The following is a 13,522-nucleotide window of genomic DNA, read 5'->3' on the forward strand; positions in this document are numbered from 1 at the left end:
TCCTTGAGGGCCCATGTGCCTGAACACACTGAAGATTCTCTACTGCCTGGAAGCTGTTACAGATACAGACAATTGTGAGTTACCATCGCTCTCTCAGAGCTTTCCCTGGAACCAGGTACTCGCTCCTCGAGGGCCTAACCCTTTCCAGTTATTGAGCTTTCTCAAGACCTTATATGAGTTATCATCTAAGTACTGGCTATGTAAACAGCATACCCTGTCTATTTATTTTATTTATTTATTTATTTTTATTTTGCTATACCGGCTTTCATGACATGAATCACATCAAACCGGTTTATATTTAACAATGAGTGTAAGGTAGAGAGAACTCAAACCACAGTAACAATAGCATGGTTAAGAGAGTGAAATAGTTACAATAAAACAGGGAAGTAAATAACTGGGATCTGGAAAAGAAAAAAGGGGGAGATAACTGAGCAGTAAAGTATTTACAGTGTAGCATAATTAATGCCAATATAATATTTACAGTGTAGCAAACTCGATTCCAATATAGTACAGCTGTATAGCAAATGACATTAATAACACGGTAATGGAGATGACAGAGAAGTTAGTGGTTAGTGGTTTCTTATTTATGTGGTTTCTTATTTATGATATGATAGATATGATAGAGGTGTTTAAAATCATGAGAGGTCTAGAACGGGTAGATGTGAATCGGTTATTTACTCTTTTGGATAGTAGAAAGACTAGGGGGCACTCCATGAAGTTAGCATGGGGCACATTTAAAACTAATCGGAGAAAGTTCTTTTTTACTCAACGCACAATTAAACTCTGGAATTTGTTGCCAGAGGATGTGGTTAGTGCAGTTAGTATAGCTGTGTTTAAAAAAGGATTGGATAAGTTCTTGGAGGAGAAGTCCATTACCTGCTATTAAGTTCACTTAGAGAATAGCCACTGCCATTAGCAATGGTAACATGGAATAGACTTAGTTTTTGGGTACTTGCCAGGTTCTTATGGCCTGGATTGGCCACTGTTGGAAACAGGATGCTGGGCTTGATGGACCCTTGGTCTGACCCAGTATGGCATTTTCTTATGTTCTGCTGTTGGGTGAGGATTTTAATCAAGGCTTGGAAAGGCTTTTTTGAAAAGCCAAGTTTTCAGCCTTTTCCTGAACGTTAGGAGGCAGAGTTCCTGTCTCAGGTCAGCTGGGATGGAGTTCCATAAAGGTGGGCCTGCTGTTGAGAACACTCTGACACTGAGTGATTTGTATTGGTAAGTTTTGGCGTGTGGTACCTGAAGCGATTCTTTGTAAGATTCCCTGATGGGTCTGGCGGACATGTGTTTTTTGAAGGGAATTTGTAAGTTTGAGCTGTGTATGTTGATGGATGACCTTGTATATGGTGGTGATGGATTTGTACATGATTCTGTAGTGGATCGGTAACCAGTGAAGGTCTTTAAGGATTGGGGAGATGTGGTCGATTCTCCTGGAATTTGTAAGGATTCTGGCTGCTGTGTTCTGCACCATTTGTAGAGGTTTGGTATGTGAAGCTGGGAGGCCCAGTAGTGGTGAATTACAATAATCTAGCCTGGAGAAGATTATTGCTTGAAGAATTGTTCCGAAGTCCTGCGTGTGGAAGAGCGGCTTTATTCTTTTAAGGATATGTAATTTTTATTTTTATTTATTTATTTATTTAATTTTATATACCGGCAACCGTTTGCACATCGTGCCGGTTTACAAGTAACTTACAACAAAAGATATATAGGCGTAGCCTTTACAGAGAACGGTGTATAACATAAACGCAGTAACAGAATAAATAACTAAATAACTAAAGGGAGGGATGGAGGGGGGTAGTCGAGACAAATGGGGGGGCAGGGGGAGGGTGCAAACAGACACAGGGGGATAAGATATGAATTGGGATTCGAGGGAGAAATATGTACACTTGTTATATACAAAATTGTATGAATCATTAGAAGGGGAGGGTATTGGGTGTAGGACCTGAACGGGGGATGTTGGAGAGAGATGGGGGTTGGGCTAGCATGTTAGTTGGTGGAGCTGATGAGGAAATCTTTGGTGGTTTGGTTGATGAAAGGTTTAAGGTTGAGACGGTTGTCTAAGATGGCTCCCAGATCTCTTAGGTGAGAGGTTTGAAGGAGGGTTGGCGGCTTTGAGGATGTATTATTGTTTTCCGGGGATATAAGCAGGTATTCCGTTTTCGAAGCATTGAGTATTAGGTTTAGGCTGGTGAGGAGGTGTTTGATTTCTATTAGGCAACTATCCCAGTATTCTAATGTTTTCGTAATGGATTCTTTTACAGGGATCACGATCTGAACATCGTCTGCAAAGAGGAAGTGTTTCAGGTTTAGTTTTGTGAGCAGTTGGCAGAGTGAGAGCAGGTAGACATTAAAAAGCATGGGTGAAAGAGAGGAACCCTGTGGAACCCCTAGGAAGGATGGAAAGTAATGGGATTCTTTATTATGAATTTTTACCTTGTATCCTCTGTTCTCCAGGAAAGTTTTAAACCAGGTCAGTGCTGAGCCTGTCACTCCTATGTTTGCCAGCTGTTTTAGCAGGAGGTGGTGGTTGACTATATCGAAGGCAGCCGAAAAGTCAAGGAGGATTAATAAGAACGTTTGATCTTTATCAATGCCGGAGAGGAGGAAGTCCATGAGGAAGAGAAGTAGCGTTTCGGTGCTTGCAGCTTTGCGAAAACCATATTGGTTTGGGGACAGAATATTGTGATCCTCTAGGTAATTAGATAGTTGGGTGTTCACTAATTTTTCCATAACTTTAGCTATAAATGGGAGGTTGGAAATAGGGCGGAAATTGTTAGGATCACTGGCATTTAGGTTCGGTTTTTTTAGGAGTGGTTTGATTGAGGCTGTTTTAAGGTCGTCTGGGTAGATACCCTGGGACAGGGAACAATTTATGATGTCGGCTAGGGTTTTTGATATGGTATCAGGGATTAGAAGAAGCATTTTGGAGGGGATTTGATCAAAAGGGTGTGATGATGGTTTCATTTTCTTCAGCACCGATTGTATCTCTGTATACCTATTCACTATCTACAGTCTCTTTACAGCTCAGCAACCCTGGGATCACAGTTCCAGTACCTGAGGGACTTCAGCCCTGCCGGACATATCAGCTCACTACTGCCACCTCTGGTGGTTCTACTAACCTGTCTAATAAAAGAACTATCTGTGTCTGTCTCCATACCCAAGCCTAGCCCTCTCAGGATATCCTACTGGGGGCGCTGTCATCTGCCATCGGCCCAAGGATTCACCTATTTACATTCCAATCCTATCCTAGATTTCCTTTTATATCATTTATATATTTGCTGTTCGCCACTTTGGGTGGTTGCTGTAACCCGGAAAGGTGATATCCAAATAAGTGAGGACAGCAATTTTTTTTATATATATATATTTTGTGCAGCAGATGTTTGTTGGGGGGAAAGGGAAATGGGTTTTCATTGTTATTTTATTTTTGTGTGTTTATGTAAAGGTGTTTTCATATTTTAAACATTTATTATGTTTTATCTATACTCTGGAGAAGGAGTGGATGAAGAGAAAAGCTTCCAACTTGGTGCACTTTTGGCTGAAGTCGATGGAGTCAAGAGCTTAGAAGTGAACAGGTGCTCCATCTTCTCTAGGTGTCTTGGAGTCATTTGGGCACAACTAGTGCACGTTGGATGTCGTGGGAAGGCCCCAAGCATAAGATACAGATATCATGAGGGTCCATAATGAACATAGTCCTTGAACACTCGGGGTACTTCCGAAAACCAGTCGCCATTTTGGAAAAAAGGGCGGCGTGCGGTCAGTGGACGTCGGGTACCGATGGAAACACCGCCGGGAATCAACCGCAAGAAGCGGGGTAAACTGACCGACGTTAGCGTGGGTCGATGGGGGTCCACGGAACGGGGAAAAATTTTGAAATTTTCTGAAAAAAAGTTCCATGAGGAAAAAATTGTGAGAACTGCGAGGCAACTGCTGCATGGAAAAAAGAAACTGAAGGGGGACCCCTGCAGGATGCAGGGTTAGTAGCATACTGGGCATGCTCAGTGTGCCAGTCAAAGTTCTAGAAACTTTGATAAAAGTGTTCCGTGATAGGGCTCCATCTGATGTCGTCACCCATATGTGAGGACTACCACCCTGCTTGTCCTGGGAGAATGTGTATATACAGAAAGTATACACATGGAGGGTAAATTTCAAACCTACTTCTGCAGATAAAGCAGCTGAGCTAGTATTTCAACCACAGATTTATTTTATGTTTTATTTATTTATTTTTATATACTGGTGTTCGATTTTACATATCACATCGGTTTACATTTAAACAAAATTTGCAGGAACTCATGCTTTACCTTTGTCAAATACATTAAACATTTAAATATGGGGATTGTTAACAAGGGATATAAAAGAACATGGGGAATGGCTAACACTACGGGATGTTCGAAGGGGTGCACAAAGGGAAGTGCCGCTTTGTCGCGCCCCTGCGAAGCGCGACGCACGGCACGCGACGCCTGGTGTTCTGGCGCTGTTTAACGTCCTCAGTGACGTCAGAGGGGGCGGGTCTCCCGATCAAGGATCACACACCGCCCCTCCCCTCTCAGTTCCAGATGGATTCTTTCACCTTTTTTTTCTTTCTTTCTGTCTTTCTCATCACTGTTAGTTATTTTAGGGAGCCCGGTGGTGATAGTGTGTGGCATCCCTGTGCGCAGGCACCCGGTGTTCTGGCGCCGTTTAATGTCCTCCACAGTCCTCAGTGATGTCAGAGGGGGTGTGTCTCCCGATCAAGGATCTCCCCTCTCAGTTCCAGATGGATTCTTTCACCTTTTTATATATATATAAAATTATACTCACTTATTGGGCGGGCAACTTTATAACAAGTGATTTCCACAGATAAAGCAGACGGCTTTTAGCTTATGTGCACACTTTTGCATTTTCAAAAGTATGTGCATAAATTGTCCTAAAAAATCTCTTTGTACAAATTAACAGGTTTAATTGCATGTAGGTAGTTTAGTGTAGTAATTTTCAGAGTGAACATAAGCTGGTCATATGTTGGACCTAATGTTTATTAACTCCAACTTCCAGACCGCCAACCCACCCACCTGCACCCCAGTGCCCTGGTCTGACCGCTACCTCATTGAAAGCCGACTCACTTTGAAGAAACCCCTCCCAATTAACCATTCTGCTCAAACCATCATCATTTCCAGAAAAACCTGCCCTAGCGACGAATTAACAGACGCACTAGCCTCATCCCTACCAAGGCTTATCTGCTCAGACCCAGACACAGCCCTAGCATCCTGGCATAGCCTCACAGAAGACATTGCCAACAAACTATGCCCAATCTCCGAACGTATTTATTTATTTTATTTATTAATTTCTATACCGGCTTTCACGACCAAAGGTTGCATCAAGTCGGTTTACATTTAACAAGTCGTGTAATAAACATAGAACTAGGGTAATTGAACTGGTGCAGAAAATAATAGTTACAATGAACAAGGAAATTACCAACTGGGATAGGAGGAAAAAAGAGAAAAGGGACAGGAATATTTACATAGTAAAACGCATTTACAGTGAATATTTACATGTTAATATTTAAATATTTAAATATTTAAATAGTTAATATTTACATAGTGAATATTTACGTATCATAAACACCGCAGCAAAACCCTCTAAGCCATGGTACACCCAGGAGCTAAAAACCCTAAAAGGCAATCTCAGACAAAAAGAAAGAAAATGGCACAAGGACCCAACCCCGCAACATTCCTCCATATACAAAACAGCCTTACACACATATAGACAGTCTACCCTCAAACATAAGCGAGACTTCTATGGTAAAAAAATCCATGACTACAATTTCAACCCCAAAGTTCTTTTCTCCTACGTCGCCAGCCTCACCACCCCTGTCCCCCCCACTATCCCAGATTCCGAGGCCGTGGCCAAATGTGAAGAACTGGCCAACTATTTCCAAAGCAAAATCTCCAACCTTCTCTCCAGATTTTCCCCCACCAACCCTTCCCCCCCTACTAACCCACCCTTGATCCCCTCCCTGTCCCAACTTTCAATGGCCACAATGGATCTTACTTCCTCTAAAGAAATTACAGGCCTCCTTCGAAAACTTAAGCCTGCCTCTCATCCCAACGACACCATTCCCACCAAAGCGCTAATAGCCATTCCCAACAGCATATCCAGCACCATAGCTGAGATTATCAACTGCTCCATCACCCACGGGATAGTCCCAGATTCTCTCAAACACGCTGTTGTCAAACCCCTCCTCAAGAAACCCTCCCTAGACCCGAAAGACCCTTCCAACTTCCGCCCCATTTCCAATCTCCCTTTTATCTCCAAACTTATGGAAAAGGTGGTAAATTCACAACTCATGGACTACCTAGAAAACCATGATATTCTCCATGTCTCCCAATTTGGATTCAGGAAGCACTTTAACACCGAATCCTTACTGCTCTCCCTCACTGACTATCTTCTCAGAGGTCTGGGACAAGGCCACAGCTACCTCCTCGCCCTTCTTGAATATCAGCGGCCTTTGACACCATCAGCCACCACCACCTCCTGACATGGCTAGAAAGCATCGGCATCTCAGGAATAGCTCTAGCTTGGTTCAAATCCTATCTCTCTAACAGAAAGTTCTCTGTTAAAATTGGAAACAACCTATCTGCCTCATATCCCCTACAACAAGGAGTCCCGCAAGGCTCATCTCTCTCATCTACCCTATTCAATATTTACCTCACTCCTCTCTGACCTTAAACTCAAATTCTACCTTTATGCTGATGATGTACAGATCATCATTCCCATTCACAACTCCATATCTGACGCCCTGGAGCACTGGGAAAAGTGCCTTGCAGCCATCAACGCCCTCCTCACCAACCTTCAGCTTGCTCTCAACACCAACAAAACGGAACTCCTCCACATCTCCTCGCACCCCCCTGACCTCCTGCCTAACGACCCTAAACCTAACCTCCTCACAGCTCAACCTTCCGTTAGAGACCTCGGAGTCCTTCTTGATCCCAATCTAAGTATGAAACCTCACATCAATTCCATCCTCAAAACTGGCTTCTTCAAGCTCAATGTACTAAAGAAACTCAGACCCCTGCTCTACGCCCATGACCTCCGCACAGTGATCCAAGCCACCCTCACCTCCAAACTAGATTACTGTAATGCCCTCCTCTTAGGGCTCCCAATGTCTTCTATAAAACCCCTCCAACTTCTGCAAAATGCTAATGCAAGACTCATTACAAACACACGCAAACATGACCATATTACCCCTATCCTCAAGGATTTACATTGGCTCCCCATAATGTCCCGTATACACTACAAAACTTTGACCATAATTCACAAGTCCATTTACACCCACAACTCCAACTGGCTCGACCTCCCTTTCACTGCCCCCCTGTCCACCCGAGCCACCAGATCCACCAACAAAGGCACCCTACATGTTCAATCCTTGAAATTGACTCATCTTTCCTCCACCTACGACCGTGCCATCTCTATTGCCGGTCCCGCTCTCTGGAATACACTACCTGTCCACATGCGACTTGAACCCTGTGCATTTAAATTCAAAAAGAAACTAAAAACTCTTCTGTTCAACCATGCCTACACAGAATAACTCCTTCCACTCCCCCTCGTAGTCCCCTTTCAGGAGACCACCCTCTCCTTATATTAAGGAGACTTTCATTGTAAATTGTTTTGGTTATTACCTTCTTGTTCCCCTATCCTTCCTACTGCCTCTCTGTTCTACCCCCCGCCTAGTTACATTCCCCTGTTGCAATGTATTTTCCAATCTTTCAGTTACTATGTGAACCGGTATGATGTCCCCACAAATACCGGTATATAAAAGTTTCTAAATAAATAAATAAATAAGTATGTGAGTTTGATTTGAAAACTGGTGAAACTTGGGTGTGCATTTACCAACTTTCTTGTGTGAGCTATTACAAATATTACCCTGTAAAAGTCCAAGTTAATACATGATCACATACAAGGAATTTATTTGTTTAAAAAGTTCAAAATAGGTCACTGCCAGATTCAATGTTTTGCATTTAGTAAAGTCCTCATATATGGCCACATATAAAGTATGAATCTAGCCTGAAACATATTTTAAACATGCTAATATGTTTAAAGGGCCCTTACAAAGTACAAGTTAAATATTTTACACAATCTTTAAACACTGATCTGCGCAAACTACTTTCTAATATAAAATCTAGTATCTGGTTATTTCCAAATTAAACTGCACTATCTCATTTATTACCTGGGCTAAGCATATATGTTGCTTTAATGTAATTTTCATTTCAGCAAATTGCATGTTCAGCAAATCATCTCTAGATCTCCTTTCCAGTGGATCACAAACAGGTGAGAGATACTCCACCAAATTATTTTCCGAATTTCTTCGTACTGTGTTCTGAGCATGACAAAAAAAAAATAGTCAAGGGTAGTAAATCTAAATTAGAATTCAGATGCATAAGTTTGCACACATTAAAAATTGGGTAGATTTTCAAATAGTATTAGATGTCTAAATCTCCTTATGGAAATAAGACTGGATACATAAACAAACAGATAAATAGTTAAATATCTAGATATTTGGCAAATTAGAAATCTAACATTAGCACAATTGTACAGTATCTAAATTGAAGCACTTATGTTGGCACATAAATTTAGGTGTTCAAAAATTCAGGTGCACAGAAACTGGCTTTTGTTGTTACTTAGATGCCTAACTTTCCAATTTAATTATCTAAAGCTCAAAGTTAGCTGCTTAGGATGTAAGCTTTTAACAGTTTATCTTTTAAGGATTATATGCAGTATATGGAATTTTCAAAGAATATTTGAGACTTGCTACTTAGTTTATTTTACCTAGTTCACAAGGGCTTAAGAATCTCTGGATTAGAGTAGGTAAGAAACTTGCTTTAAGTAATACGAAGTGATGGCACAGCCAGTGATGTCTACTCTACGAGAGAGACTAGATCACTAATTTAAAGAACAGAGCATTAAGCAGTGCATTACCGAACGCCGACGTCACATGCCGTGACGTCAAGCGTTGTGACATCACGCCTTGAGCGCCGAAATTGCACGGGCGTACACAGGCGTGCATTCATTCACTGCTGGCGGGGGATGCTGGAGGCCGTTTTCGCCGCCGGCTCCCTCCGCCTGGATGAACGCACGCCCACCCGCTGGCTCCCGCCGCCGCCTGGATGAACGCGCGCCCACCCACCCGCCGCCGCCTGGATCAACGCGCGCCCACCCGCCCGCCGGCTCCTGCCGCCGCCTGGATCAACGCGCGCCCGCCGGCTCCTGCCTCGATGAACTCGCTCCCGCCTCCCGCCAGTAAGTTTACTTTTTTTTACACTTTATTCCCTTTTGTTTTAATTTTCGCCCTGCTTCGGGCGGGGGGGGGGAACCATCCACTTCCTGGTACCTGTCATTTCAAATGTCAGTTGAAATGACAGGTACCAGCGCACCCAGGATACTGTATAGGCGCTGTATTAAGCGCCTATACAGTAAAATGGGTTGTGCGGGCCTAACGCTTCGCAGATGCGGCTTGCATTTGCAAGCAATTTAAATAGAGTATCGAGCGGTATGTGATCAGAACAGTGCATGGGGCAAACGAGGGTGCGCCCGGCACTGCCGCACTCTTTCTAACGCGGCCTTACTGTATCGACCTGTGTTACAGGTATAGTAGAATGATATCACCCAATTGTGTGGCTGATTCATTCTGCTTCTTGATAGAGAAACAAAGCAAAGACTATAAGGGAAATCATTTTTTTCTTCAAGAAGAGTAATTGTAGTAACTGGCCCATTTATCAAAAGGGATGCAGGAGAAAACATGTATGCATTTTGTGAAGAAATGCAAGGATATGCAAATACAAAAATTACCAGAGGAAAAATATATGTAGTGTGCAAGGAATGTCAGAGTCTTACCTCCAGTAAGAATTCTCCAAGATACTGTATGGGATAATATGGTGCACTGAAGTCTTTCCTCTCTTGCTGTGCCCTAAGACTTCTATTGTTCGTGAATACATGAGTAATTTCTCCTTCTATGTTTTGGTGATAATATATATGTGCCTTTCCAGCCAGCAAAACTCTAAACAAATACACAGATAGGATATATTATATATAACATACAAAAATTATGTAAGAAATTAGCCATCATAGAGCATATCAGAAACTTTACAGTATAAAGTTTTAAAGAAAAGCTGTTTCATGCACTAAATCAGAGGTTCTCAACCCAGTGCTTGGGAAGCTTGCCTAAAATGAAAGTAGTTTTATGGACATCTTGAACATCAGAGTATACGCATATACACATTTATTTATTTTGATTTATATTCTTTTTGGCACTTCAAAGTGGATTACATTCAAGTATTGTAGGTATTTCCCTATTCCCAGAGAATCACATCTAAGAGCCCTATTTACTAAGCATTTTTCCCATAGATACAACATGGGAGAAAATCTTTAGTAAATAAGCCTCTAAATTTGTACCTGAGGCAATGGAGGGTAAAGTGACTTGCCAAAGATTACAAGAAGTGGGCAATGGGATTTGAACCCTGATTTCCCTAGTTCACAGCCTGCTGTTCTAACCACTAGGCTATAAGCTGCCTTCCCAGATACATCACTCAAGGTGAACAAATACAAAACAAAAAGCCTTTAACAGGCATAACAAAACAATCACCTGATTCTTAAGACTGAAAGTACAAAAACATATTCCATGCATATTCATTATAGATAGTCTGAAAACCAGACTAGCCAGGGGTACAGGCCAGTGTGTGTAGAGCTATTAACAAAACTTTTGATAACAGACTACGCTAATAGCATGAAAAATCTGCAACTGTAAGAACAGCTTTATGGAAGCAACTCGAGATGCAGAGGATGTATCCAGAGACCTGCAAGGAAGACTGAGGTATCACTCCCTCAGGGACCATACAGGGCTTCATCCTCACTGAAATCCCCTGGGGTTCTCCAAGGAGGATCCCTGCCTGAGACCCTGGCCTCAGAACTAAAGGCACCAATGGAACCGGGGGCACCAATGGCCTTGAAGGCACCAAGGGTCCCGAGGGACTGGGAACCGGTCTGGGCAAGAATGTGCGTGGTACCGGCACCAATGGTACCCCCGGACGGGAGGCATCCTCCTCCTTCTCGGAGCCCATAATGGGGATGACTCTGGATGGAGGAGGATTTGGTGGCCGCTGGAGCATCAAGAGAAACCTGGGCGCCGATCGCAACTGCGTGGGCAGGACGCCCAAGAGGATATCAAATTGCTCTAGCAGTGGTGCTAGCATAGCAAGGGCAGGTTTGGATGCCGTGGGGACTGGCAAAGCCGGTGGCTCAATGCCCTGAAGGGCTCAGAGCACCAGCTGTTACACCCTGCGGTCCAGCTCTTCCTGGAAGTCCGCCGAAGCAAGGACGGAGGAAGGAGGAGAAGGACGAGGCATCCCTGGAACCTCCCTGGAACATTGGGGAGGCTCGGTACCTGGCACTAATATCAGTGGGGATGCCCAAGACTCCTGGCTACGATGAAGGTTGATGTCTCCTCTCCGCGGAGTCGCTTTGGGGGCAGCATAGTGGACACCGGTGCTGCCCAGAGCACGGCAGCATATGATGATGGTGACTGGTGCAGATGCTTCAGAGGTTTCTCACAGTGCTCGGCCTGGTCTTTCCCCGGTGCTGAGGACAGAGATGATCCTGAAGTCCTGGTGCGTGACAATGCTGTATAAGGACTATCTCTGGCACCGCATTCACGTGAGGGTGCTGGAAGAGGAGAGGGCACAGAGGGAAACAGCTCCATCTGTTCCCCATGGTCCTTGGGCGTAGAAGCACCCAACGCTGGAGTCAAAGGGTCCAATATTTTAGACCTGAAGAGTTTTTCCATTTTATCAAGACGAGCCCAACGACCCTTGGGAGTCATTTGGTTGCAAAGATGACACCCTTGGATGTCGTGCGATGCCCCCAGGCAGAGGATGCAAACATCATGTAGATCCATGATAGACATGGTCCACGGACACTGGGGGCATCGGCGAAAACCCGATGACGCCATGAAAAAGAGCCGGCGAGTGGTCAATGACTGGCAGATACAGAGAATGGCACAGTTGGGAATTGACCACAAAGGTACAAAACACTTATGACAACACCCTGAAGCACCGACGAGGGAAGGGGGACCCAGCGCAGAAAAGTACTGATAAAAGTTCTGAGAAAAAGACTCAAAAGAGCAGAGCTCCAAAAAGCTGCGAAGCAAACAGCTCCACAGAAAAGAAGAGACTGAAGGGGACCCCACGTGAATAGTGGCGTGCTGGGCATGCTCAGTGTGCCTTGTCAAAGTTCTAGAAACATTGACAGACATTTTCCGCTTGTCCTTGGAGAACTTATATTATCCAGTTTTTATGTTTTTAGATATGGTTTTGATAGTGGTACAAGTTTTATTTTAGTGTTGTTAGACATGTCATTGGTGTTCGATACCATAAGTTAAGATATTTTGCTGTTTTGTTTGCAAGAGATGAGTATCAAAATCAATGTTTTAAAATATTTTTGAAAAACCATTCACAAGTTGTAACATAAAAACATAAGAATGCCATACTGGGTCAGACCAAGGGTCCATCAACAAGCCCAGTATCCTGTGTCCAACAGTGGCCAACCAAGTCACAAGTACCTGGCAAGCACCCAAATATTAAATGAACAGATCCCAAGCTACTAAATCTTATTAATTAAGAGCAGTTTATGGACTTCTGCTCTAGGAACCGGAAGGCTCACCTGCATACTGTTCCCAGCATCCCCCAGGAGAGGACTCTAGAGGTCACGGCGAGCAATCCAGGCTCTGAACTCCGCAGCCCCAGCTTTCAGCTGCCCTGCACCCTTTGCGGTAGAAGAGGCCTGGAAGGCTCATCTGCATACTGTTCCCAGCGTCCCCCAGTATTGGACTCCAGAGTTCACAGTGAACAATCCAGGCTTCGAACTCCACAGCCCCAGCTCCAGAGGACCCACACTCTTTGCAGTAGAAGAGGACCAGAAGATCAGTTTAATGGTGATTGAAGAGGATTGGTAAGTATAGTTTTCATAAATCTTAGTGCTTAAATTAATTTGGAGAGAGGTGAAATAGTGGGATATATTCTTTAGAGTTTGTGTGTCTGAGATAATATGCAAGCCAGAGGGAGACAATTCTAGAGTTGGTCTTTTCTTTCCACCCACCCCATGCTCATCCCTTGATTTATAGGCAAGACACACTTTCTCATCAAAAATCAATTAGGCTCTTATCTAAATCATACTACTGCACCGTTTAATCATTCCCTTGTAGGTGACTACCAAATTAATTACTGAATACATCTACAAATTTAAAGGACTCTAAATTCCAACTCCCATAACAACCTAAACTCAAGTAGGAACTCAACAAAGTTAAGATGATGACACCAGTCCAGAAGCAAGAGGAGGAATTTTCAGTCTTTTGTATCAAATGTCTTATGCATGATTTTTTTACCTGCCGGTGAGAGGCTGAATGTGTGCATCCACCTGCGGTAGAAGAAGGTTAGCCTGCCCTCTATGGCTGCTACCCCCGGATGGGTCGGCTGATTGTCATTGTGGGGTACGG

The 13,522-nt window shown here is 43.6% G+C and overlaps 1 protein-coding gene across 4 annotated transcripts in view; it reads right to left on the minus strand.

Moving 5' to 3' along the window:
* SLF1 (SMC5-SMC6 complex localization factor 1) overlaps nucleotides 1–13,522 on the minus strand; it is a 358,950-nt gene that overhangs the window by 238,259 nt on the left and 107,169 nt on the right. For all 4 annotated transcript variants that reach the window (XM_029573230.1, XM_029573211.1, XM_029573221.1 and 1 more), the window contains 2 exons: nucleotides 9,871–10,033; nucleotides 8,207–8,356 (listed from right to left, as the gene is read on the minus strand). In XM_029573230.1, the coding sequence (XP_029429090.1) occupies nucleotides 8,207–8,356; nucleotides 9,871–10,033 (313 nt within the window). The remainder of the gene's footprint in view (nucleotides 1–8,206; nucleotides 8,357–9,870; nucleotides 10,034–13,522) is intronic.

The sequence above is a fragment of the Rhinatrema bivittatum genome, chromosome 1 (assembly GCF_901001135.1).
Source record: "Rhinatrema bivittatum chromosome 1, aRhiBiv1.1, whole genome shotgun sequence".
NCBI lineage: Eukaryota > Metazoa > Chordata > Amphibia > Gymnophiona > Rhinatrematidae > Rhinatrema > Rhinatrema bivittatum.